The sequence below is a fragment of the Puntigrus tetrazona genome, chromosome 20 (genome assembly GCF_018831695.1).
Source record: "Puntigrus tetrazona isolate hp1 chromosome 20, ASM1883169v1, whole genome shotgun sequence".
NCBI lineage: Eukaryota > Metazoa > Chordata > Actinopteri > Cypriniformes > Cyprinidae > Puntigrus > Puntigrus tetrazona.
This window is the reverse complement of record NC_056718.1, coordinates 11,300,761-11,327,956: the sequence shown is the minus strand read 5'-3', so window position 1 is coordinate 11,327,956 and position 27,196 is coordinate 11,300,761. Positions and strand designations below refer to the sequence as shown.

Genomic DNA, 27,196 nt, shown 5'->3' with positions numbered 1-27,196 from the left:
AGAATCTTCTCAGAATTTCAACCTTACATTCTCACACATTTTTTATAGAATTGCAAACAAATCTAAATTGCGAGATAGAAACTCAAAATTATGAGAAAAAAAGTCTGAATTATGAAATACAAAATCACCCTTTTAAGTTTAAAATAATCAGTATTTTTTGTATTTAATTTGGTGTTTGACCTTCAAAAGCTCTTATAAAAATATATTTTGTGGCAATGAGTATGGAGTTTTAGTAAATGTTTAACCCTTATGAAGTGTTTATATAAATATAGTTCCTCTTTTGCATTTCGCTTACCGTATGTGTGTGTGTGTGTGTGTGTGTGTGAGAGAGAGAGAGAGAAAGAGAGAGGAAGAAAAAGGAAGTGAGGTAAGGTGAGGTGAACATTAAGCAAAATCTGTCCAACCTGATAAAGTATCACCCTTCTTTTTTATCTCTTCATGTAGGCTATAAAAGAAAGCTCCTTCAACAGTTCTTTGCTGACTGAAAAACAAGTTAGAGTGGGGGATTTGAAGATATAGTTCTTGCTGTTCTGTCATCGTGATATGATGCACGAGCAATCATGAAAGTCTGTCATCAACACCCCTGCTGCTGTTCATTTAAATACAACTGTGAGTGAAGATGGTAAATCGATTCAACGATGAGCTGGAAGCTCTTAACCGATTGACCCCCAGCAGCTCTTTTCACATTTAACCTCCCTTATTGTTTAATACAATGTATAATAACATCATTCATCAAAGTTGGGCTTGTGATAAAACCACCACACCACCGTAGCAAATTCAGATCTGCCTGTTATTGCAGCCTTCACAGTGTCGAGGTTAGATTCTGTTCCAATGCAGGCTGCAAAATAAGAAATGTCCTTTTCTTTTAGGCTGCTATACAGTAAGTGTGGCATTTAGACAAGACCTTATCACTTAAGGCTTCTCGGGAACATTATTAATATTGATTAGTTTTATAAAATGTAACAAACTTAGCACTTACAGTGAACAATTTTATATGTATGGGTTAACCTAGATTAATGGAGCACATCCTACCTAAAGCACTAACAAAGTAGTTGTATTATTTTGAATTATACATTGTATTATACCTCATTCTGTTATACTTTTTTAAAATAGTCTATATTTCAGCATCAAAACAGATAATAAGCTTGAAAACATACATTCATTTTTCCATGGGATATGACAGAATCATGAAAATGGGCATTACAATGTGAGTTTGCTGAAAGAATGCTTATATAAAAGCATTTATATACTGGTTTTATATATTTATATATTGGTTAATATAATTGCATTCGTCTGAAAGAAGAAAGTTGCATACACCTAATGCTTTGAACGTAAGTAAAAGACTATTTTTCATTTTTGGGTGAACTAACCCTTTAACTTTACTCAATGGCTCAAAAGTATTTATGTAGATCTTGTGTTAGTGTATGTTCGAGTCCCAGGGAATGCATAAAGTGATATAACACTTTTAATGCAATGTAAGTTGCTTTGAATAAACATATTCACCAATGTAGTATTGTACTAGAGAGGTCTATGGAAAAAAGTATAAAGAGGAATAACAAGATTCTGAACTCATTGAAGAAAAGCTGTAAAAATGATTATGGTGCCTTTATTTAAAAGCATGTTCGCTATCAAACACTTTTCAAAGGTGTTGAAGTTATACATTTTAGTAGCCTATCTGCAGCAACTTGTTACACCTCTGAAAAAGACTCTTGTTCTTTAGTGATATTTGACCAAACAGCATTATGCTTTGATGCTTAAAGTTTGTGAAGATTGTCCTCATGTGATCTTATAATGGGACATTATTGACTACTATTGACACCTCTTCCAATACAGAGGTATGTGCATGTGAAAATAAACTTCTTTTCTCTCACAGCAGAGCTGACGTATCAACTGCCCTCATCAGGGACGTGGTGACAGCTTTATAACCGCCAAAATAAACACAAAACCGTATCATACAGGCTAGCGATAGATAGTGCTACGATTATGCTTTACATGACCAAGGAGAATCAACTGAGACATGAGACGGGTACTGCATAATATTCTTATATGTTTGTATTGGAAAACAAGACAAAACTGCATAGGGACACTTTTTGCAGTGACTAATTTTAAAATACTGTTGCATTTATGGGCTGTGCAAAATTATAATAAATTATATGATGTATTGCAAGTTACAATACGGCAACAGGGTGTGAAATTTTTTAAATAGGCAGAAATAAATACGTGACGGTGAAATGCATTTTATGGTTCGAAAGAGAAGTAAAGAGTCGCAAAGTGTGCTCGTCCCATTTCATTATTATTAGTTCATTATTATACTTACTAGAACCGAGCTATAGCTAAATGATCCTTAATGTCTTTTTAAAACCAACTCTCATTTTGTCTGTTTTGTTGGTCGCAATCATTAAAATCTTAGTATTCTGTTCATTCCAGTCTGCTAAATCTTGAGCTTGTTAAAATAGATCGTAAACCACAGCCAGCCTTTTTTCTCACACAAACATTTTCTTCTACGTAAGTAACCTCAACTAAAAATACATGTCAGCACCACCAAAGCCATATCATGTTTGTCTTTCGCTTCTTATTAGCCCATTTATTCTGTATGATGAGAAGAAGAAGGGGGGCGCAAGCATCTTAACCCCTATTTGGTGCAGAGGGTGTGAACAATGAGGAGTCTTCATGCCGTCTGCCTCGTGGACAGGAGCAGGCAGGAGGCTTGGCCTGGGGAAAATGTTCACCATATCACATGTGCTGTGCTGAACCCTAACAAGTCTGGAAGTCTGGTTCTCCATCTTGGACTGGTTTGGAAAAGGCGATAGCGCTGGCAAATGCGATCTAGCTTATATTGGCCTGACAAAAGGCTTAGGTTTGAATCTCTTCTGGGTCGCTTACTCTCCTCCCAATCTTTATCGTCCCTTAGTTCAAAAAAACAAAAAATAAAAACTCTTCGTGAAAGCACAGTTAACGGGCAAGTGTGAATGTGACAGGCTACCAAAGAGGGATCTTATCTGCATTCCATCAACTGTAAAGATAGCATAAAGAGGCAAAACACGCTCTCATCTTACTTGAGTTCAAACGCACGCACACAAACACATCTGTTTTAAAGTCATGTGTCATTTGATCGAGAGCTATTAACTCACATAAAAATAGTTTTTCTTTCTGTACTTTGCCTGCGGACACGCATGGTGTGGGGTGGCTCTGTAAACACATACAGAGGGGCCTCTGTCCGAGACTGCTGGGGTGTGTGAATGTATGAGGCAGAAAGACATGTGGGATTGTCGCTTGCATCAAGCCGAACAACCAAGTTTTAACAAGTTTTAAATTTGGTCAGATCAGACAAGGAAGCTGTCTGTTAAATATTTTATTGCACTCTCTTGTGATGCCACTTAAATGTTGTATTTAATGGATATTAAAGGATGGCGCCGTTTATGAAACGTTATCCACAATGTATGCGAGTGCACCTTAAGGCCTGATATTGATATGACAGATCACTGTTACTTAAACAGAAGAAACACTTCCCCTGGGCTGAACATGTTGTACTTTGAGTGTCTGATTATTGTAAGCGATTTGAAGAGAGTTTGGGTGGTGGATCAATGAGTGGTGTTATGAGCGAATATTTATGGGACTTACTGAGGAGGTTAATAGTTTGAAGCGATCTGATTTAATTTAGATGGAGATCATGTTCCAATTGAGGCTAACCAGCTGACCCCACGTATTGGCTATTCTTGAGAGAGAGACATGAAGCGAGACCTGCGCTGTTGGAGCTGATTAGTGGTGGATGTTATCATTTAATTAATCAAAAATGGATGCAGCTGGAATTAATATTATGAAAATAACGTGACCTACCTTTATTCATTTATAGAGGATGTTAGATTGTGATCTGCCTGTTTGTAGCAATAAGCCATGAGGTGCTGTTGCGGTAATTATACAAGAAAAGGAAAAAACAACAGTTTACAGATGATAGTGGGTTCTTTTATAAACTTGTGGCAACAACATTATAATTAAAGGATTAGTTCACTTCCAGAATGAAGATTTCCTGATCATTTAATCAGCCCCATGTCATCCAAGATCTTCAGTCGAAAAAACTTGGGAGCCAACAAGTTGAAGGTCAATATTGTAGCTCCAGTGCAGCTTCATACGCGACCCCAGTGTCTTATCTAGCGAAACGACTCGTCAGTTCCTAAAAAATAAACATTTATATACTTTTCAAGCACAATTGCTCATCTTGCACTAGCTTGACATCACACCTTACATCAGGCATGCTGGTGATGTAGGTGGAAGAACTGATCTTGTACAAAGCGAATGTGCAAAGAAAGTCAAACGTCCTTTACATAAAAGGTAAAAGAACGGGACATTTTTTTAGTTGGAGAAGCAGTTGCTGTTGAGTTTTTGCCCCCTACCCTACCTTTCTGTGAACTAAAGTACACAGACGAAGAGCTAACCACGCGTGACCTTTCCGTCATACTAGTTATGTTTCGAATTAGTAGTTTTCCTCTGTGAATTTTTGTTTATTTCCATTCAACTACTTCCAACGTGAAAAACCCAGGTGTTGTTTTTCTGTAGATGTCATTTTAGGGGCACTGTAGAATTGAGACTCAACTATCAGTTTTGCATATTTTATAAGCGCAATATTTGTCCAATATGTTAATAATTAATTTTGTATTTTGACATTAAAAACGTACTTGCAGAGCTAATAAACCTTGAAATGGCTGAGAGAGATGGAGAGGAAGATAAATAAAGTTGGCACTTTCTAACTGCACCTCTTTCAGACTTTTCACATAATACATCACGCAGGTCAAAACAAGTGTATTTTCAACAAATACAGACACTCGTTTGACTTTTGAAACAGGTGCTCTTTAACCTTGCTGTAGGCTATGTTAGCTCCTTTTGAACAGAATTGTGCTCTTGAACAAAATTTTAGGAGTTTTTCCCAAAATAGCCTGAGAGAACGAATTTTAAGCCACAGATCATCGGTGGAGGTTCAGGCATTTTGCGCAGCTGAGATGAAGCTGATCAATGGTTGCCTTTGAGGCAAACTTAAGAGCGTTTTCTATTAGGTAAGCACCTTGCTTTGATAAAAATTGGTGTGGGCAAATAATTAGAACTACTGTAAAACAACAAAACAAGTGGAAACGAACACATTTAACTTAACTCTTGGTCTTCACACAAAGTACTTGCATAACTTGAAATGCACTACTTTCATTAAATAGAAAAGAACCGCTTAGGTATTTAAATATCTTCTGCTGTATATACTATAGACATCTGTTTAAATGCAAAGTAGTTCACAATAAATGATAACATTATAGACAATATGTAACTACAGGCAAATTCAAACTCCTATCACATGCTTACCTTTACCCCCGCCACAACCCGGACTCGTTATTCTGTCAGGCTTTGTCTTAAAATTCAACACAGCAGTCATTAAGCAAATACAGTCACTGTGTTCATGGGAAATAGATGAATCAAGGAGCCCAGGAGCTTAAAGTCATCTCATGAGGTTTGATGAGCATGACCAGACACAAGCCATCAGCCTTTTTGGACGCCCGAAAATCCTGAAAGATATGTTGTATTAAGAAAGCCTGCAGCATCGAATCCACTTTCTCTCTTTATTCAGTCAAACCTTTAAAAAAAGTAAAAGCAAATAGGGAATGACCATGTGAATTCTCTGAAATGACTGCTTAATGTTTGCTTTGTTTGACACCGTAATGGGCCTTTAATTGGAACCGCCATTATCTTATTTACTTGACAATTGCGTTGGGTGAAACAACACGAAGCATGAACGATGAACATGAAGAAACTTCAGAGAGATATTTTTGGGTCCAGAAGTTTCAATTTTCCACTCTACCCATCAGATCTGACTTAAAATGACTACCCAATATTTTAATATTGCAACGAAACTGGAAAAGCAGCACAGAGTATTTCAGAATATAATTCCGAAAAGAAAAGAAGGAGAAGATGGCAGAAGAGTTTGTGTTAATATTCTGAGACTGACCAAATGACTGACAAAAAATATATATATATATTGTGATTAGCAGTTTGATAAAAGATAAATAAGCAAATGTAGGGAGGAAAAGGAAAGAGAGTTTAAGGAAACATTTATTTACCTTAGCATACACGGCCTTGGATTCATGCGATTTCTTTTTTTTTTTTTTTTTAGAGGAAAGGCAAATATTATGGTTTCGATAAAGCGGGGTGACTATAGTTTAGTATGGAGTAACTATATACCCACATGTAAACAGCCTGGGGTTGTTAACTTGGTTTGTTCATGATGAAAATGTTAGAGAGCATAGTGTGGGGGAGTCTGCTCGAAAATATCTTTGCAGCTGTCTAGCTCAGTTTTGCTTATCGACCAAATTTAAATGTAAAAGTAATTAAACCAATCATTGTAAGTATACCGAATTACTATGACATATAAATTGCGCAATTAGCGAGTTTTATTAGGTCTTTCCTGTCACAGAATGTAAAGGGTTCTGGTTACTCATTATTTCCCTGATGCCATTTATTGTTTCCTTTTGCCGGTATGCCCTATGTAAAGTGTACTATTTGTAATATCATAGATTTTAGTTTAGAAACAATCTTCTGTTAAGCTTTCTTCTTTTCCTTTTGCGGCATATTTTGTTTGCGTCATATAATTTATATTGTTACGTTATATAAGCCCGATCTTGCTCTAATTTGTGCATATTTTAGGAGGTGGCTTATGCGTTCAAATTTGCGCGACCTCACTCATACGAATCAATAACATTTTGTTAATCATAAGTATTTTACAAGTTGTCGATTCGTATGCATTTGAACGAATGCCTTACACCTAACCCCGCCCCTAAACCTCACTGGAGTCTTAGATAAATAAATTGAGGTCATAAGAATTTGTATGAATTAGCCACCTCGTCAAATACGTATGAATTGGTTGTGAGACTGCGTTGCGTTTAGCATGCCTCCCGTCAATCCTTAGTTTAAAACTTTTTGTCTCACTGTGTTTTTATGCTTTAGAATACATTTTACTTCCCTAACGGTTTTGTTTGCCTTATTGAACTGTTTCGTTTCAGATTTGACAATTCAATATTGAATTTAAAAGAAAACAGGCTGTGTTTATCTCTGAGGCTGGAATGATGACAAATCACAAGATGATACGAACAAATGGGAATACAGCGGAGACAACTAAATCGTATGAAAACGGGGGTAAATGAAAGGTTAAAGGGAGGGTTAAAGGTTAAAGGTCATCTTAAAGTCCTGGATCATATGTTAGAATGACAAAAAGGCTCGGCAGTGTTCGCTAGAGCATTTAAGACAAGATGAGCAATAATAAAACCCAATACAAATACAAAGCCAATACAAATATTGTAAATATCTCCTATAAGATTAGTAGAGATATAAAGCCTCTCACTGACATTAATGACAAACACATAAAACAATGATCATATCCTCCCACTCAGTCGTGCGTCTCATTTGTTTCATTCTCAGGCAAAATTAAAGTAGCAAGACCGTACAGATGAGACTCATCTCGCTGCTAACAAAACTAATAAATACCACAATGTGTCTGATAAGCCTCTTCGTTGTGTCACATAGCGAAACAAATCAGTGCGTTTTATGAAAGGGAATAAACAAGAGACATACAACCTGCCTAAATGAGTCACCTATCACCTCAAGCCGTAAACATTATTGCTCTTCTGAGATAAGATAATGTGTCATTTATTTTATTTTGCAGAAACGTTTTTTTTTTTTTTTTTATCCAGCTGGAAAGCGTAAGTTTTTTGGGGTCTAATAACATTCCAAGTCTATGCAAACGTCAATGTTTTTGTTGGGAATTTACCACTGCCAGCTTTTATAGAATTTTTCAGGGCCACCGATAACCGCTTTCCTTAACCATATTTATCATAGTTTCTTCTGGCGAACCACGTGTCACCCCGTGGCACTCTTAACCTCGTTTGTGCGTCTCAGGTATGACTAGCGCTATTACTGTTGATGTTGCCTCCCTGTCCCCGCCCACGCGCGCTCGTCGTTCCGCATGACCGGCGCGCAGAGTACAAGGTAGAAAACAACGCTGTCCCTTTAAGACAGGAGTGATCGCTCCGCCAGCGACCGTTCCGCGGCATTATCGAGCTCCAAGACTACCAACACACATGAGCTAGATGGAATTATAACAATGGAATATCACTGCGTTCTGTTTACTGTTTTGTTGCAGTTAATCGTCCAACCAGGTAGGGCGACTATTACCGCTGTTAGGTCCTTTCTTGGTCTCACTTTGCTTTGAGGAAAGATAAAAAGTTTTGCATTGGGGTGTAGGGATGTACTGCACTTGCTGTAGCTGTGCACCCGTAGATGACAGGCAGCGGGGTTGTTTAAGCATTCCTCATGCGCGTTTAGAGACTGCTTATACCTGTTGCTTCTTTCTTTTAACTACTTTAGATGTATGCAGGCTCTCTTTACAGGGCTGTTAACGTTGCGCGCTCTCTTATTTTCCCAATGATGAAGCTCTCCATAAGGAGCTTTCGCACCTCGGGCGCGTTCTGTTAGTTCGGGACTCCTCGAAATAAAGCGTCCTAACGCAGCAGAATTTCCACTGATAATCCCAGCGAATCATATCCTCTTCACTTACCGCGCGGAGGGGTCACGCCGGCGATTTAAGCAGTTACAGGAACCTATCGTTGAAACAAGATATCGATCCGGAGAGCCGCAGGTGAGAACGCAAAGCCGATCCCCGCGCGCTGCTCTCAATTATTCATCACTCGGGCTCGCGGCTGCCTGTCTCCGCAACAAGTGGAGGAACACGAAGCTTTAGACATAATTAGCGAGAGACGTGACGGAAAGAAAAAAAAAGCGCACTTAATTGATATGGTTAACTTCGTTAGAGAGTTAGAAGGATATCGTGGGGAGAAGGGGTTGACTCTCTGGGACCGAACCCCCCAATTTTTAAACTAATTATGCGGGTTTTACAAAATATATTAAACACGGCTGCTAAGCAACTTGTTTTAGTAACCGGATAGTATCATAATTACGTGAGGAGGCGGCCATAACAGCAGTGCGCGTCTTGGACACTTTACGTTAGAATAACGTAATTATTTCACGCAGTTAAGGACGTCACGCACATTAGCTAAAAAAAAATGCGTAAGATTGGGGTGCCGAATGCGGGCTTTCGCGCTCAACAAACTGAGCTCCTCGGAACAGCGATTTTTATTGCCTCGCAAAAGCAAACGTACAGTTAACGCTCGGCAAATTCCGTGTAATTTCCTAAAAACCAGAGAAACCGTTTTGCATGCTGCAACCTGACTTTCCTTTCGCCTGCGCACGCTGGCACCCCGTGGACACATCAGATGGTCTTTTGTAGCGCGCAGATAAGCTCTTATGGATGTTCTGAAAGACGAGGGCGAGTCATTAGCTGGACTGCATCTGTTAACTGACCATTGCGTATCATGTGTTCAGACATTTATCCTTGTGTGACTCGTGCTTGAAACAAAGACGCCGCTTGTCTCACGGTTTCATTCGCTAAAATAAAGGTGCTTGTAACAAGTATGTGGTCAATTTGAGTTTCCCAAATCTATTCGGTTCCATCTTTTAGATCCCACACACGCGGATACAGGGCTGCCCGGAGGAGCCCGCTTGTCTCTTCGGGGATCCCGTTTAGAGTGAGCGTGGTCAGCTAAACGCATGCAGCTCTGGTGTGGTTTTGGCGTGAATCTGATCGTCAGCTTTGTAACGCCAGAGGGCTTCAGCGTTCAAGTGACTATTTTGCATCGGGTTACTTCTAACACCTAACGACACCAAACAACAGCCGTGAGAAAATCGTTTACATGGAAATATCCCAAGTTAATATTAGAGAGCTCTGATGTGCGCGGTTAGAATGGTTAGCCTATGCCCAGAAGTCGGCTTTCTGGTGGGTTTGTGACAGGAAGGCATGGATATGCCCTCGGACCGGTACCCCTAGTGGCTGACGGTCGTGTCACAAGTTACAAAATATAGTTCATATTTATCACAAAGTGAAGAAAAAATTGCGAGTATGTAAAAAAAAAAAAAAAAAAAAAAAAAAAAAAAGGAGGAATTTTGTGAATACAGGCTAAATACTGCCCATACTGGCGGTGCCATTAATTATCTTGTCCTTTATCAAGCATCATTATCTTAAAGTGAACACAGTTCCATTACATCACCTGTGTTCAACAGCTCATAATGTTGTCGTAATGGTGTAATTTAGATAAAAAAAACCCCTCTCTGTACGGTTTAAATATTTACCAGAGAAACCCTGAGGTGCTGGGCCGTGCTTGTCTGCTCGTTGAGTTTCTGTGAAGGCCTTTCTCTCGTCCAGTGTTTCTTATTTGTTCTTTTGTTCGCTGATAGTGTTTAGGATCCCGGAGAGGACGAGTAAACATGAGCGCTTGTTGTGTCAGGTTTTTCTCTGGAAGGACACCTGACTTTGCAGATACTGTTTTCTTGGCATAAAGTGACGGTTTGCAAGGAGAAAAGCTACTCATTAGGCTAAACCACAGCTTGCGTTTTTTCATGTTATCTCATTTTAGCCTGAAGCGACTATGGAAGCCAGTGCATACCCCCAACCCCTTGTCTCCCACTTTCTCAGAAAAAGAGTAAAGAATAGTATTAGATTTAGGTCATTGAACACATTTTAAAGGCTATTCAAAACTACTATTCACATGTTTTCCACTTTTAAAACATTTCCTTTACACTTTCGTTGCTCCTACTTTCTCATTATTTATAACAGTATTTTCCAGGATAAAGTATTTTAAATAAATTTATATATAACATAAAACACACACACACTATATATATATATATATATATATATATATATATATATATATATATATATATATATATATATATTATACATAAACAAAAAAACTTTTGTTTTGAATGCGATTAATCCAGAATAATGACATATGTACTTTTTGTAACAGCTAAAAATAAAAACCAAAAACCCCCACAAAAAAAACATGCAAAAAATTTCTTTTTAATTTTAGACTTGCAAATAGCATGAGAGAGGTATATCTTCAGTGTTAGAGGTTTTTTTTTTTTTTGCTTTTTATTTTACATTTTCACTCTATAGGACAACGGTTTTCAATCCTGTTCATCTGAACCCACTGCTCTGCACATTTTCATGTCTCCTTATCTGACACAGTCATTTGAGTTCATGGAGCTCTTTCCTAATGAGATGATGAATCAGGTGTGTACATTAGGGAAACACGCAAAATGTGGGTCCCCAGGAACAAGATTGAAAACCACTGCTACAGCACACGATACGTCAGCTACATATGCATCTGTGTTAGTCATGGTATATAAAATAATTTAGTTTTACCTTTGTTGTTTTCTTCACTTATTTTTACCATTCTCTTATGCTCTTTTCTTAGATTAAAACTCTAATATGTTGCCTTTAAAGGTTGTAGCTGAATGGAGAAGGATGCTATAATTACGTCAAATCTTGCACAACTGAGAAAGGGCCATTCATCTTGTTAAGAACTCGTTTAGAGTTGTCTGACATCAAAATTCTAAAGAAATTGCTATTATAGGAACTCTGAGGCCTTTTTTTAAAGATTTGTTAAGTTGTGAAACAGTTTCTCCCCCTTAACTGTCATTTATGCAACCCGAGAGGACTTTGATTTGAGTGTGTGACTAAATGCGTATGCGGTTGGTAAATTATATCAGTGTTGGTTGTACTTTTTTTTCAAAACCAGCACCGTAGTGTTCTACCAATTTGACAAATTTGGCAGGTGCACACTGACTCTTTCCCGCATTCCCCACGTTAACTCTTAACAATCTACAGTACTCTATTGCATATTTGTCACATTCTGAACTATTTTGTCGTCCACTTGTGTAGCATGTTCACTCGCTTGTTTCCTCTCAGCCAGGTCCACGCCCACTATCACCCCCGAAGGACCCCAGCTCACAGTACCGCTGAACAGCGACTTCAGCTTGCATTGTCAGAGCAACAGTTCAGTGCGCTGGCTGCGAGAGAAGGCCGTCTACGCGGATCCTAAAGGAACAAAGAGAGGGTCAAGTGACAGTTCTTACAGTGAACAGAGCAGGCCCACATCACATGGGGAGATATTCCTGTCGAGAGGAGAAGTCTGGTGAAAAAAGCTCCATCTATGTGTATGTAAAAGGTAAGTCAGCCTTTTGCATTTGTGAGTCAGTATTTTAATTGGGATTTAATAATGTCTGGCTTGAGTGACATGTCTGTAGGGCAGTATTTAAAGAATTCTTCGACTCAACTTTGTGTTCTAGTGTCTACCGTCTGCATGTGAGATAAAGTATGTTTTAGATGTGTTAAGTTTGTACAAACATGTTAGCAACAGTAGAGATACTAGATATGGTATATAGTACGTCTGCACCATTGCATGTACACTTTTTAACATTTCATGCTTGATGTTTATGTCTTTCTCTCTTGCTCTCCCTCTCTCTATTAACACACTCTCTAGCATCTCTCATCTTCCTGTGTGGTTCCATTTTTGTGCCAAAAAGACACTATGGGTATTAACAGATGCCATAAATACCTACAATCATCTCTCTGTATTCACTAGTCACCCCAATGCCTTTATTTAAACATCTATTACAAGTTAATACAAGCATGTTCTTTATAATCCCAACAATAAACACCTCAAATTGATCCTTGGCATTTTTGGCAGTTGACACAAATCGTACTTATGTGAGCACTGCAGATGTGGGTTACTTGTATGTGTTTTTTTTTTTTTTTATGATGGAGGGTAGTTTTCACTTTCAGTCTTTTGTGACACTCTCTCTCTTCTCTGAGCTTTAATGTCATGATCTAAGCCCCTTGGTTGTGTTTAATTGGTTTTTGATTTAGCATTCCTCTCAGCAGATCCTGAAAATCCCTTCAGGAGGAACATCATGTTTGACTTTGTTGCGGGAGAAGGAGAAACAACCACGCTCCCGTGCTTGGCCACAGACCCAAACATGACAGACTTGCACCTGCAAAAATGTGACGGACAGCCCCTGCCCAACAGACTGCGCTATTCTTCCAGTATTGAGACGGGCATAACACTGGAAAATGTCAGGAAGGATTTTGAGGGATGTTACGTCTGTGTCGGGACTCTGGAAGGCAACACAGTTAAATCCGGACAATATCAACTCAATGTCCGCCTCGGTGAGAAAGAAAAAGAGATGAAATGAACATTAGGACAGTTCATTAAAAACAAACAAACAAACAAACATGTATGCATAATCATTTAAGCTTGAAATACTATCTTACAAGTATAAGATAAGGCAGCAATTGAATGTGTTTTTGCATTCAAATTTATTCATTACCATTCAAAGTTTGGTTTTGCAAAGATGTTGCCACAAAAATATTTAGCAGCTCAACTGTTTTCATTGTCATGTGATGATAATAAGAAACGCTTCTTGAGCAGCAGATCAGCATGTTAGAATAATTTCTGAATCATGTGACACGAAGACTGGAATGATGCTGAAAATTCAGCTTTCCCACCTCAGGAAGAAATTACATTTTAAAGTATACTAAAATAGAAAGCAGTTATTTTAAATTGTAATAATATTTTACTAGATTTCTGCTTTACTGTATTTCAAATAAATACAACTTTGCTGCACAAAAAAAAATAAATCTTTCAAAGCATTGCCTAACATTACCACCCCAAACTTTTGAATGGTAGTGAGTAGACTTCTAAAGCCACTTTTAGCACTTTGTTTTTATTGTTTGAGGTATTTCGAATATTGATGTTTGCAATTTATTGCGATTAATCTGATTAATCATGTAATTCACTTGATTAAAAAATGTCATCAATTGCCAGCCCCAAATAATGCTAGAGGACACACACAGACGGCAGGCACACACGTCCATGTTGACCCACTGTGGCTTGCTCTTTCTTTTCCACACTTTCTTATTGATATAATGCATCACACTTCTTTGTTTTTAGTTCCAGACAGAACCTCCTGTTATCACTCTGGGTCAGGCTCAGAGAGTGCTGCTCATCCAGGGGAGGAGCTCTCCTATCCTGCAACACCTCAAATGTCAACAGCGACATCACAATCAGGTGGAAGGCTCCTCAAGGAGTGGTAAGAGCACTCTCATAAACTAACCAGCTCTCACACCTATGTACTTGAGCGTGTGTGTTGTGCACCATGACCTCTCTTTGCACACGTATATACTGTGCATACTGTAAGCTTTATCAAATACAGCCACCGTTCCAGTCGAGAAGAACCAATGTTTACAAAAGCAGACCTATATAGTATGAACGCACGTCCCAGTTAACCTACTTAATGTAGTAATGTGTACCCATGATCAATTTAGTGTTTGTACTTGATAATTTAAAGTTGTTTGTACTTGATATTTTGCCCGGAGGCTAACTAGATCTTGTGTGGTTTGAGGTGCTTCTTAAATTCCATATGTCCATGTACTGCATAGTTGTGTGTTATTCAGAAGAGAAATGATAGTGTAAGTTTAGAATTTTTGATTTAGCTTGCAATTGAAAGAGCAAACATAATGCACAATTGCAAAGTGTAATTGTATAATTCTGTACTTATCTCAATCTTGATTGTTCAAACACAGTTCAGTCATTAATGCAAGTCTACCGAAAAACTCGTAACTCTCCTAAATTTTCAGCACTCACAGCTGTATTTTTGGCAAACTTGAGCTGTGAGAACACAACCTATGTAAACAGATCTTCAGCATTAAGACTCCACTGGCATCAGAGACTGGGATTTGAGAGATGAATGGCATGCTTTGTTTAATATAAAGATTATAAAAACAGCCACACCTACACATAAAGACAACCACAGACATTTTACCCAACACAGGGTCTATCCCTCGTCTCTTCAGAGTTGCCCAATAAGCTTTGCGTCTGTTTTCCTTTTGCATGTGCCAAGCAACCATCAGTGCTGCAGTTCTCGAGTATCCTGACCGAACCCATTTCTCACCTGAGGAATGCCACCCTAAACCTGGGATCTGTAACCAAGCAGGATGCAGGAAGTTACAACTGCGAGGCCCGGAACGAAAGAGGGACCAGTGCAAAGACGGTCTGGGTCGAAGTCTATGGTGAGTATCGTTTCAAGTATTTCTATATATGATCATCTGACTATTTAGCGTCAATTTAAATGTTCTCAAAAGAATAAATAAATACATGTATGTGTGCAGATAAAGGCTTCATTAATCTAACAAGTGTGAATAACAGCACTAAGAGAGTGCGGGCTGGGGAAAGCCTGTCCCTGCGTGTGGTAATGGATGCTTACCCGCAACCTCACACATTCTCCTGGAGCTACAGTGGCGTAAAACTCACCAACACTACTGATCATGTCATCACCAGTCGCTCACATGGAAATAGGTATGATTTTCTTCCGTTGCTACAAACAATTCTTGTTTTTCCTATGTAGTAACTGCTAGGGATGCACCATATATCATATGATATTGGTATTTATTGAAAATATTGATCAATACTGTATATTTAATTGTGTACTATTAATGCTTAATCTTTAAAATACTATTCATTTATAAACACTTTTAAATAGTAAATCTCTCAATAGTTTTTTTTCTAAATAATGTTGGAAAGCCTGCCTAAGTTCACTTTTTACATATTTTTTTATATAGAATTATTTTGTAGAAAATACATTAGAATTGTTAAGTTTTAAATCAGCAAAAAAAAATTTTTTGCATTTATTCTAGCGCTATAACAGATAATTCATGTTTTTTTTTTCTTATTTCTACAGTTACACCAGCGAGCTGAAGCTAGTGCGTCTCAAGGTGTTAGAAAGCGGCGTTTACACCTTTTCAGGCTCAAACCGAGATGCAACCGTCCACCAAACGTTCGAAGTCCATGTCATAAGTGAGTGAGAAACATTTAATGCAAATGGCAAATATTTAGCTTTTCCACATCTTATGTGATATATGAGTTTTGTGTGTATTCTGGTGTATTCATATTTCTTGAGCATTTTGCTGGATAAAAGAACTTGATTGTCTTTTTAAGACCCTGGCTTAAAGCCCACTAACAATAATAGAGGCTGTGTAATAAGAGATAAGAAAGGACTGGCTTTCAAGACTGCAAATATGTCATTTGTCAAGTCATTTTGTTTTCTGTTAGAGTTATTGATCACCAATTACAAACAGATGAACTTCTCAAACAGGTCACGACTAAAATGTTTTATTTCTGCCGTTTTAATGCCAACAAGACAGCTGTACAAACATGCTTCCCACTAACCAAGATTGTAAAACTGACCCTGCACCAATCTTTGCTGTTAGGTAAACCACAGATTGTGTCTTATGACGGGCCAACTGATGGGCAGGTGCGCTGTGTGGCTGAAGGTTACCCTACTCCTCAGATCAAGTGGTATTACTGCGACCAGCCCCATTCAAGGTAAGCGTACCAGTTTTGTTTGTTTCAAATACATCCACAGCTACATACAATGGGCTCCAAAAGTTGCTTTCAAATATTAGCAGCATATCCATTGAGCAGTGTTAACGTATTAGCCTCTCTGAGGGTACATTGTGACGCAGCATGGATTAGCTACTAACCGCTAACTTGATGTTTGATGATTGGACAACAAGGCTTTAGCCTATTATTAATAGGGATAAGCAATTTGACTCTGTCATGATTGTGACATCTACTAGCAGTCATGTGACAGCACCCAACGACATTAGAACAAGCTGCTTCCATTGGGATGTTTATTCTTGAATAGTGGCGTTGACAGAACACCTTAGCATAGACTTAGTCACAAGCTCATCCAATCAATTCCTCATGATGATCAAATCCAATCTGGATAACATGCCTTGCTTCAATTTGAGCATGTAAACATGTAGCGCTATGTGTCTTTTGATCTTGTTCGTGCATTGCTGGCTTTGTCTGTCAACGGTTTGATGGTTTTCTCACCGAGCAGACATTCCATTGTTGAGAAACTATTGAGAGGTTCCCACCATGATAAACAATGTAATTAAAGATATCACTCAGTAATAAAGTGACGGAACAGGGAATGTAAACCAGTTGAGTTTATTTGTTCTAGCTTTATATCCAAAGCTAACTTAAGCTAACTCAGCTCAGTAGCATTCATACTTCATTTTAAGAGAAGAGTGAGAAAAAGTCGAGAAAACAAATCAAATAAATCAAAGTACATTCCACTCTGATGTTTTTAAATAAAAGAGCCCTTGAGGTTTGTCATTTTGGTGCCTTTTATTTTGCTTTCTTAAGCAACACAGCACCTGCATGCAATGAGAGATGCTTATCCCATCTATATCATGCAGTGATGCTTAACATTTGATCTTAAAATCTACATGAACTCAAAAACGACCTTTCAAATTCCTGACCTTATCATAAAAAATTAATCGGTGCATTTTATTCTAAAGAAAAAATGTTGGGTTTCATCAAAGCTGAGTTTACTAAAATGATTATTTAAAAAATGATTAATTAAACGAGGCTGAAGTAATTAATAGGGGAAAAATTAATGAAACAAACAAAGTAAGTAAAAAATGTGCACTGAACAAAAATGAGAAATGTTGCCTTGGCTAGTAAATGAAATAAGTTTGGAATTGAAATAAGTTGAGTTCAAATATATTAAAGCGCTAAAATAAACTAAAACTAAAATAAAATCAAAAAAGGGCCAAAGTATTATTTTTAAAAAAAAGAAAAATGAATAAAAATGACAAAACTTAATTATTAAGAGTTAAACTAAATTGAAAGCTGAAACATATAAAAAAAGCTATGAGATAAGGCTATGAAAGTATTTGCACCTAGCCTTTGTCTTGCACAGTATGTGTTGATGTGCATTGAAGTTGTTATTTTTTTTAAAAATTAATTTTTATAGCTTTTTATGCAGTGTTTCTAAAACAGTTCACCACCTTATGGTTCATGCTTATGAAAAAATGCAAAACTATTTATAACTGTTTAGTTTGTTGCATGCCTCCTCAGATGCTCAAATTTGCTGAATGCCACTCAGGAGGAGGAGGATGTTGTCACTGTAACCATGTCAAATCCTCCCTTTGGAAAAGGCACAGTGGAAAGTCGACTCAACATCACCAAGAACAGTTACGCCACCCTTGAATGTGTGGCATCTGCCAATGGAGAAATCGTTTACACTCTCTTCTCCATCAGCGGTGAGCAAATAACCTCCAAAATCACACGCACACACATGCATATACATACACACCCCTTCAGACAATGACTGAAGACTCTAGCTAGTAATTACTAAGACTCAGACGACTCCACCCACAAACCGCCTGCTCTCTGTTTGCTGATCCGCTGAACCCTCATATTTCACACAAAACTGGATAGCACTTTCATCATCTGCAGGCTATAATATGATTGGCTGACTCCATGCAACTCCTGAGAGTATGGGCATACAGGTGTTTTTTTACTCATGGGATCAGGTTTTTGAGTTCAGTCTCTTTGCATATTACGACCCGGTGTATAGGCTGTGCTCATATGTCACAGATCTGGGTGTGAGTCTTTGCTTTGGTGTCCTAGTGCTAAAATGTTTGGTTAATTTTGTTGACTTGTTTGTTTTTGGGATTTCTTCCATTGTTGACTCTGAGGGCACTGGCTAAGGGCTAAGGGCCCTAAAAATCTTAGCTGTCATAAAAGCAATGTGGTGTACGTATTCAAAAGTGAAGATATATTTCATTTCTGATTACAGGAAGCAAAAGTTTTATTTATTTGTTAATTTGCATGTTTTTTAGTTGTGGAGTGAAATGACGATATGTACATTATAGGCATTTTGTGTATTGGAAAAAATACAGAAATAAAAAAAACACTTTTTTTTATTTATTGGTACTTTAATTCAGTAGGAATTTGTTATATTGATCAAAAGTTACAGTAAAGACATTTCAAGTCAGCATATTAGAATGATTTCTGAAGGATCATGTTACACTGAAGATTGATGGCTGCTGAAGATTCAGCTTTCCCATAAAATAAATAAATTACAATTAAAACACACAAAAGTTACTTTTAAACTGTAATAACATTTGACTGTATTATTGTTTTTTTGTACCATTTTTTTGCATAGATGCAGCCGTGGTGAGGCTTCATATTTAGACTTTAGAATTTTTTAAATGGTGCTGTACACCTACACCGAAGATGAAGAACCTCGACCTTGAGTTCTTCCAATGTTTAGTATTCATCTTTTGCACATCATAGAAAACCAGGAAATGGAATGAGACTCAGAGACCTCGACCCAGGTGCTTCTCGTTTCCCAGGAATAGTTAAACAACCCAAGAGGAAACGCACATCTCCTCACGTTCACTCCAGCTGTGCTTTTTATACTGCATCTTTTCGAGAAAATAGAAAACAGCTGCCAACTCGCAGGTCGCCGCTCGTGCTCGAGCTCAACCCTGTGTAGGCAGACTTTTTGGATGAGACGAGATAACAGCAGACTATTATATAAACAGAGGTGCTGAGTTTTAGCCCTAATCTTGTTTCTTTTGTAAACCTAGCATTACCAACTGTTTTGGATTATCCCCCCAGTTTAGGGGGGGTTTCGTTTTGGTTTGTTGCAAAACACCGGGTCTTTCCACCCCAGTTAGTACTGGTATTATTGGTAAGGACAGAATGGTTAACAAAAGGTCATCCACATCCATTTCAGTTTGTTTCTGGTACATTCACTTTTTCAACCACATTCATTGGGGGGGGTTTTGTACAAGTTGTTGACTACTGCTTGTTTTTTTTGTTTTTTTTGCATTTTCTCAACTAAATTAGCCTTAAGTAAAAGAAAAAAATATCTTTAGTTGAACATTGACCTTTTTGTAGAGTCCATTGGGAGTTTTTGCCAGTGTGAATTAAATCCACTGCCTAAGGAAAGCCTGGTAGCTGATGTGGAAACTTGTTTAGACTCTTAAGGTTTGGGCTGTAGCGGGTCCAGGAAAACCAGTGGGACGATGAGCTGTAGGCTAGACTGTTAAAGCTGTTCATCCTCAGCTGAGCAAGATGCAAAAAAATGTCCGTTGTTAAGGTCTATGTTGATTTGTGGAGTGCTTGATGGTATGCTTGGATGCAGTGTGATGATAGATGGATGGACGAGAAAAGATGGGAAGAGAGAGAGAGAGAGAGACAGAGGGAGGGAGCAGAAGAGGACTGTGAAAGCCAGTGGCAGGTTTACAAGGGATTACTTCCTGCAGAGTCTGCATTCTTGATTTGAAATGGAGAGAAAGCTTCTTATAGCTTAAGAGCTTACTACACCGCTCAGAACAACGCGCAGAAAAACAATAACACACCACGCATGAATACATACACACACCTTACAAAAACACAGCTACACTTACAAAAAGTGAGCGGCAAAAATCTTCAGGAAAGAGTTTGACCTCAATGCATCAGTCTGGATTATTCACACCTCAGTAAAAACAAGCAATTATGACATAGTTCCACTTTGAGCCACTTATTTATTATTACTGATTGCTCTTTAATGCGTGTGTATTATTTGTTAGACATTCCAGAAGTGTAAAGGCTGTGGTTTTGTATGGAGTGGAGTAATCATTTTTATTACAGTTGGCACATTCACTTAAGATCCGCTGTGGTTTTCTGAGCTGTGTGTATTGATTATCCATCGATGCCTTGTTCACCCAAACACTCCGGACAGGTTACAGGCGGAGAACGATGAAACTAAATCAATGTTGTCAATGTTTCATAATCAAAGGCTTAACGCATACAATATAAAATGCAAAACATTTGTAACACTTTTTCAAAATAATGCTGTTGGTGAGCCTTGTATGCAGCCTTGGTGAGCGCAAGAGACTTCTTTCCAAAAAAAAAAAGAAAGAAAAATAGTAAATAAATTCAAATTCTTACTGACCCTAAACATTTGAACATTACTGTATGTCATCTGTTTTTGTCAATGAAAACACAAAAATTCTATATATTCAATATTTGTATTCATATGTACAAAACGTTATTGATTATTGCGTAGCATTTATTGTTTATCATCCACAACATGAACAATTATTATATTGGCCTGAATTTTAATATAATATAATAAAGAACACATTTCTTGTTTGTTGTTGATAAAACACATGTTCTGCATGTTTCTGATGGCAACTGTATGTGGATTTTCTCTCGATAGAAAACACTGTTCCTCATGAACTCTTTACACCATTGCTCATCGGTTTTGTTGCTGCAGCTGTTATCCTGGTTCTCATCCTGATTGTGCTGTCCTACAAGTACATGCAGGTAAAGTATCATTCATTTCATAGTTTGTCTTTCAGCAGAGGAAGCGCATGCTGACTCACTGAGGTAAATTCGTTAATTAGACAAAATCAAACAGTTTTAATTCTCACCGCATTCAAATATGTCACCTGTATTGTTATCCCAGCACAACTTGTTTTTGGTTATTTGATATTAAACATGATACTCGATACAATTTACCTGTCACACCTGGCATCCCTCCCACACTTCAGGGGAACTTATTATTTACTTAACATGTCATAAGACCTGATGTTTCACTGCACAGTTGTGCACTGTTGCACTGGGGGTGATCAGTGATACACACATAAAATGACCATTCACATTGTTGTTTGAATAATTTATGTCCATTTACACGAAACTGTTATTACTCTGTTTGTTTTCGTCTATGAGAGCGCCTACACTTGCAGTAACTGAATCTAATGTAAAAGGTTGTTTTGCTTGCCTGGAAACATTGCTTATTGCTCTTTCCTGTCTCCTACAGAAACCTAAATATCAAATACAATGGAAAGTTATAGAAGGTATCCATGGGAATAGCTATGTGTATATTGACCCTACCCAGCTTCCATATGACCACCAGTGGGAGTTTCCCAGAGATAAGCTGCGTTTTGGTGAGTTAAGTTCCTGAATCAATCTGCTTTGACTTGTCGGACCTTATAAATCATATTCCAAATAATTTTTTCCATATTGGAATATTCTTTGTTTAAACATTATGTTTGGACAGGTTTACAAGTTTTAGCGCACAAGAAACCATAAAGGCCTTTTAAAAGCTTGCTTCGTTTCTTTGGCTGTTACATGGTTTGTGACACTTGATGCAACTGGCAGCTTGTGACATAGTATCATATCTTCCCCATAAAGGAACAGCCATATCCGTCAACAAACAGGATCTAACAGGATCTAGCATATCCCGCTTCCCCACAAACCACACCTCCTTGATTCAAAAACAAGTCAATGTTCAAGCTGAAAACTGGTTTTGGATCAGTTTCCAGGAGCATTGACTGTAAACAGCTGTATAAGGGAAATGTGAAATTTATGCTATGTCGATTTTCTGAGTTGGTTTTGCATCCTTTCATTCCCAGGAAAAACCCTCGGATCTGGAGCATTTGGGAAGGTGGTGGAGGCCACTGCTTATGGGATGTCCAAAGCAGACACGGTGATGACCGTAGCTGTGAAGATGCTCAAACGTGAGTTGAAAAGCAGCATAAAACACATTTATAACCTTATGAAATATGAGTAGCGTAGTAACAGCACGGCATGTTTAACCAGCATGTTTATTTAAGTAAATAAGGCTGTGTGTAAAGACACACCAGAAATGACATAAACCTGCATGATGAGAAGAAAGGAGGTTAAACATTTCCAGTAACCCACAATTTATTGGTTCCCAAAGCACTCTGGGAATGTTAGTTAATGTTTTTCAAAAACTGAAACCTAAAAACCAAAGGAATTGTAGACTAACATAAGGGGAACATTCAGTTTTTTGCTGTTTTATTTATGCTTGTATTTATTGTGTTGTTTTGCCCTACAGCAAGTGCCCATGCCACTGAGAAAGAGGCTCTGATGTCAGAGCTGAAGGTGCTCAGTTATCTTGGCAACCATATTAACATTGTCAACCTGCTAGGGGCCTGCACTATTGGAGGTAAGAGGCTAAGGCTAGATATGGTTTTTCTTTGTGTGTTGTGTTGGTCTTCATTACTGGACTGGTCTGTTGCACAGGTCCAACTCTAGTTATAACGGAGTACTGCTGTTTTGGTGACCTGTTGAACTTCCTGCGCAGAAGGAGAGAATCCTTCTACTTCACTACACTGGGGGAAGATTCTTACTATAGAAATGTCACGCTACAGCCAGAACCAAAGTGAGTGTGATCAGAACTGGTGAAGTGTGATAGGGTGAAGTGCTTGTAGGTTCACTAAAACCAGCCTGCATTTGATTACAGTGAGAACAGGAGTGGATACATGACCATGAAGCCCTCTGTAATGGGACTTCTGTCCTCTGAAAACAGAAGATCACTTAATAAAGGTTGGATCACTGCCTGTTCTCTTGAAATCTCTTTTCCTTTCATCTTGTCTCTTCTTGCATCACCCAATGTCTTTTTGTTTTGTTTTGTCTTGTCTTGTGTTTGATTTTCTTATCTTGTTTGCCCTCATCTTTCCAGTTCTCATCTCTTTTCATGCCTTCATTTTTCGTATCTTCTAATATTGTCTCTTCTGCCTCATCTCACTTTGTCTCATCTCTTCTCATGACTTCCCTTTATCCTCTCATCTTGTCTCTTCTGTTTTTTTCATTTCTCGTCTCGTCCTATGTCTATTGTCTCATTTTGTCTTGTTCTTCTCTTCTTGTCTCTTACTATCTGTTCTCTTATACTGGCTCTTCTCTTCTAATAACATCTCATCTCTTTTTGTTTTGTGTCTCCTCTTATAGTCTAGTCTTACCTTTTCTTTCCTGTTCTCATCTCAACATGTCTCTTCTCATATAATGCCTCATCTTTTTTTGTCTCACTGTCTTAATCATCTTCTTAAATAAATGTGTCATTCCTTCAGGTGATTCCTACAGCGATTCAGATGCAGTTAGTGAGATTCTACAAGAAGATGGCATGACTTTGGACACTGAGGATCTTCTCAGCTTCTCCTACCAAGTAGCCAAAGGGATGGATTTCCTGGCATCCAAGAACGTAAGTGTTTTTCTCATTTATTTGCGCTCTGTCTCTCTGACAGATACTGAGTTTTATATTCCAAGCGGTTGCGGTAATCCCATACTGCAGATCTTCTCACTCTTCCTCTACAATGCCACAGGCTCACATTCCGTTACCTGTGTCCAGTCAAGGGTCGGGTTACACAAGGTCACACACAAGCGCATACATGTTGTCAAGCACATGCACACACTCATTCATTGAAGATCATGCTGAGAAATATCACATTTCTCCACACTGGCAGCAGGTCCGGTATTCAGTTGAGGGCAAGGTCACTAAATTAGTCACACTGTTGAGCAGGCATAGGAGTTTTTGGTCAGTGAGTTCATTTTAGCACCTCTCTGCTGACTTATAACGCTTCTTTGCTAATGAGGATTTTAATATTGACACGGTTATTGTAAATACCTGAGAGTTTTGACAGTCTTGGCATGTAAGAGTAATTCTAAGCAAAACATTTAAATCAAGTCAGTCCCCTCGCTGGTCATTTTGATAATACCTCCAGGCCACTCATTTCTATGCATGTTACATGCATACAAGCACAGCTTCTATTGACTTAAATTGCAAAAAGCCAAAATCTCAAAAGCAGTCAAGATTACGTTTCAATAACATAATTTAAACCAGCAACACAGACTTAGCTTAAACAAGTAGTCCGTTCCTACGCCCAGTTTGCTTTAATATGTAATCTATTAGTGTGTATATGTTAACCTGTAGTTCTGCATTTGTGTTTACGCAGTGTATTCACAGAGACCTGGCAGCCAGAAACATTCTCCTTACCCAAGGCCGGGTGGCCAAGATCTGTGACTTTGGATTAGCCGGGACATCACTACTGACTCAAACTATGTTGTTAAGGGCAATGTAAGTATTAACTGCCATTACAGCTTTCATCCTTGTTGAGACATGTATCAGATGTGAATTACCCAAATATCACACACTGGCAAGACGATGATGCAAAACAAGTCATGAATGGGATAAATTGTGCAATATTAATTTCAAGAATTTGCATAAAGCAACCAGAGCTTTGTGGACCTATAACAAGGTTGCGGTCTGAATTTAAGCTTTTCTGATCCCGCCTCCTTCTCGCTGTCCCACTTCATTTTAGTTCTGTACTGTCATCTGCCACTGAAGTCCATGATGCCAAAAAAAAAAAAAAAAACAGAATGTTATTTCTGGCTACCACTACAGATATTTGCATCCTTATTTAATGATCTAAAAAAGCCCAAAGCAACAAACAGCCAAGACAAACTTGATCTATAGTATCGATAGTCTTTGTGTCAGTATTCTTTGTGTATATGTATTCTCTAAATCTACTGAATAATTAAGGTAATTTCAATCTACATGTTTGTAACTAGAACAAAACAGCATCATTTGGGGTTTCCAGATGCATGCTTTTATTTTAAATCACTTCTCTTCTAGTCACAGACTGAACCTGTCAATAAATGTGTGCTTTAAAGCTCTTCCTGTGTTGTTAAGGAAGGAACGTTTGTAATAAGGCTCTTCACTTTGTAGGCTCGTCTCCCGGTGAAGTGGATGTCCCCCGAGAGCATCTTTGAGTGTGTATACACCTTTGAGAGTGACGTCTGGTCTTATGGTATCCTGCTATGGGAGATCTTCTCGCTCGGTGAGTTACATTTAGCTCATAATTATACTGACTTGGTATCATATACTGTTTTTAATCCAAATGCTGACAATCTGCTTCTGTAGGCAGTAGTCCTTACCCAGGTATGCCTGTGGACTCTAAATTCTATAAGATGATCAAAGAAGGATACAGAATGGAGACACCAGACTTTGCCCCAAGTGAAATGTAAGTCTGAGCTGTAATTAGTTAACATTTCTTTCTGTGGGGAAAAAAACATGACAAGGTAATGGAAGCATTTATCATGTGCACACCTAACACTGTTCCAGTAACACTAGCGCCATCATGTTGTTGTGTTTCAGGTACGAGATCATGCACTCATGCTGGGATGCCGACCCCTTTAAGAGACCTTCATTTTGCAAGATAGTGGAGAAGATCGAACAGCAAATCTCAGACAGCACCAAACATGTATGTCTTCCTTTATTCTCTTTAGCTCTCAAAACAGATGGAAGGGTCACTGACATTTTTTGGGCCGTTTAAGATGTTCTTTAAAAAAGAAACATTAAATTCGTACATTTGGAAACATGAAATGTTTTTAATTTTTGTATTAAACTATTAAAATAGAAAATGCGGACATTAAATCAAACATATGTCTTGACATTATAATTAAGAAATGTCTTTAAAAAATAAAATAACTAAGTTCTTTATTAATTGCAATATTATTTTATACAAAATATATAAAAAATGTGTATCGAGGAGATTGTAAAATGGCATGCGATGTGACTCTGTAAAAACAGGTATTATGAATTATTAATTAATTATCCAGAAAATATATTTAAATATATATTTTTAATGATTATTCACATGTATTTATGGTGTGAGAAAAATATTATTTAATATTAATTTACTGGTTACAACACCTGACATTTTAGAATAATTTCAGTAAAAAATTAGTTTAAACTTATCAAAACTATATTAAACCAGCATGAATACAGTATTTTTCCAAGAATGCACTGACTATTAAATGCATGAATATTTTTCTAAAAACTACATCTTTACCGTTCTTCTCTTCAGATTTACTTAAACTTCAGCTCCAGATTGCCTGCAGCACCAGGGTCCCGTGAGGAGTCCAGTTCTCACGTCCAGCGGTTAAACTCAGTCGGCAGCACCGCCACTCAGCCCCTGCTCTCCAGCAACGATGTCTACTTGGAAGGAACAAGTCCACTTCACCCTCCGGTCTGAAGATCAATTCTGAGCAAAATCCAGGTGTTCCGGCAGATGCCATTCATCTTTGCCCTGGCTAAGCGTCATTGTAGCTTTCAGACATACACGAGGACATCATAAATCTCTTTTTGGATCCAAGAGCAGTCATAATCTTTCCAGTCAACTTTCTCGCAGATTGTGTATATAAGCCCCCTGCCAGAAAGGACAGTGATGGTGTGCGTTCTATTAACGTTTCATGTATTCTTTGGAACTGTGAGATATTTGGAATTTTTGAGAAAGCTAATAATCAATGCTGGTATCATTCCATGGTACTATATCTCCAAAGTGAGTCTGCAAGAGGACTGAACATGTTTTCTGTAGAATCCCTTTATTATATGGGATATATAAACACAATAACGCTTCTTTTGCTAATTGTCAAGTCTTTACAAGTGACAGGAGTTTGACTCAAGGAACAGGCTGATTCAAGTCCGAGACTAAATGAAATCATCACAGCGAAAACAATGGAAATGACTTTCCCAAAAACATCTTTTCGATATCCAGTTTGACACGATTGTCAGTCGTAAAAAGAGTGTAAATTATTCTCCTATCAACTGCTCTGAA

General features: G+C 38.0%; 1 protein-coding gene across 1 annotated transcript; it reads left to right on the top strand.

Annotated features, from left to right (window-relative positions):
* The first annotated feature begins 8,037 nt into the window (after positions 1–8,037).
* On the top strand, positions 8,038–26,813 carry kita (KIT proto-oncogene, receptor tyrosine kinase a). Its single transcript, XM_043220208.1, is given in 24 exon segments — positions 8,038–8,186; positions 11,837–11,939; positions 11,941–12,095; positions 12,812–13,096; positions 13,891–13,948; positions 13,950–14,019; positions 14,830–14,998; positions 15,098–15,284; positions 15,667–15,782; positions 16,196–16,310; positions 17,856–18,040; positions 20,995–21,101; positions 21,598–21,724; positions 22,193–22,297; positions 22,639–22,749; positions 22,827–22,965; positions 23,047–23,129; positions 23,651–23,781; positions 24,533–24,608; positions 24,611–24,654; positions 25,306–25,417; positions 25,501–25,600; positions 25,735–25,840; positions 26,447–26,813. Coding segments are annotated over 24 exon segments (2,907 nt in total). The 5' UTR covers positions 8,038–8,131; the 3' UTR covers positions 26,615–26,813.
* The last annotated feature ends 383 nt before the right edge of the window (positions 26,814–27,196 follow it).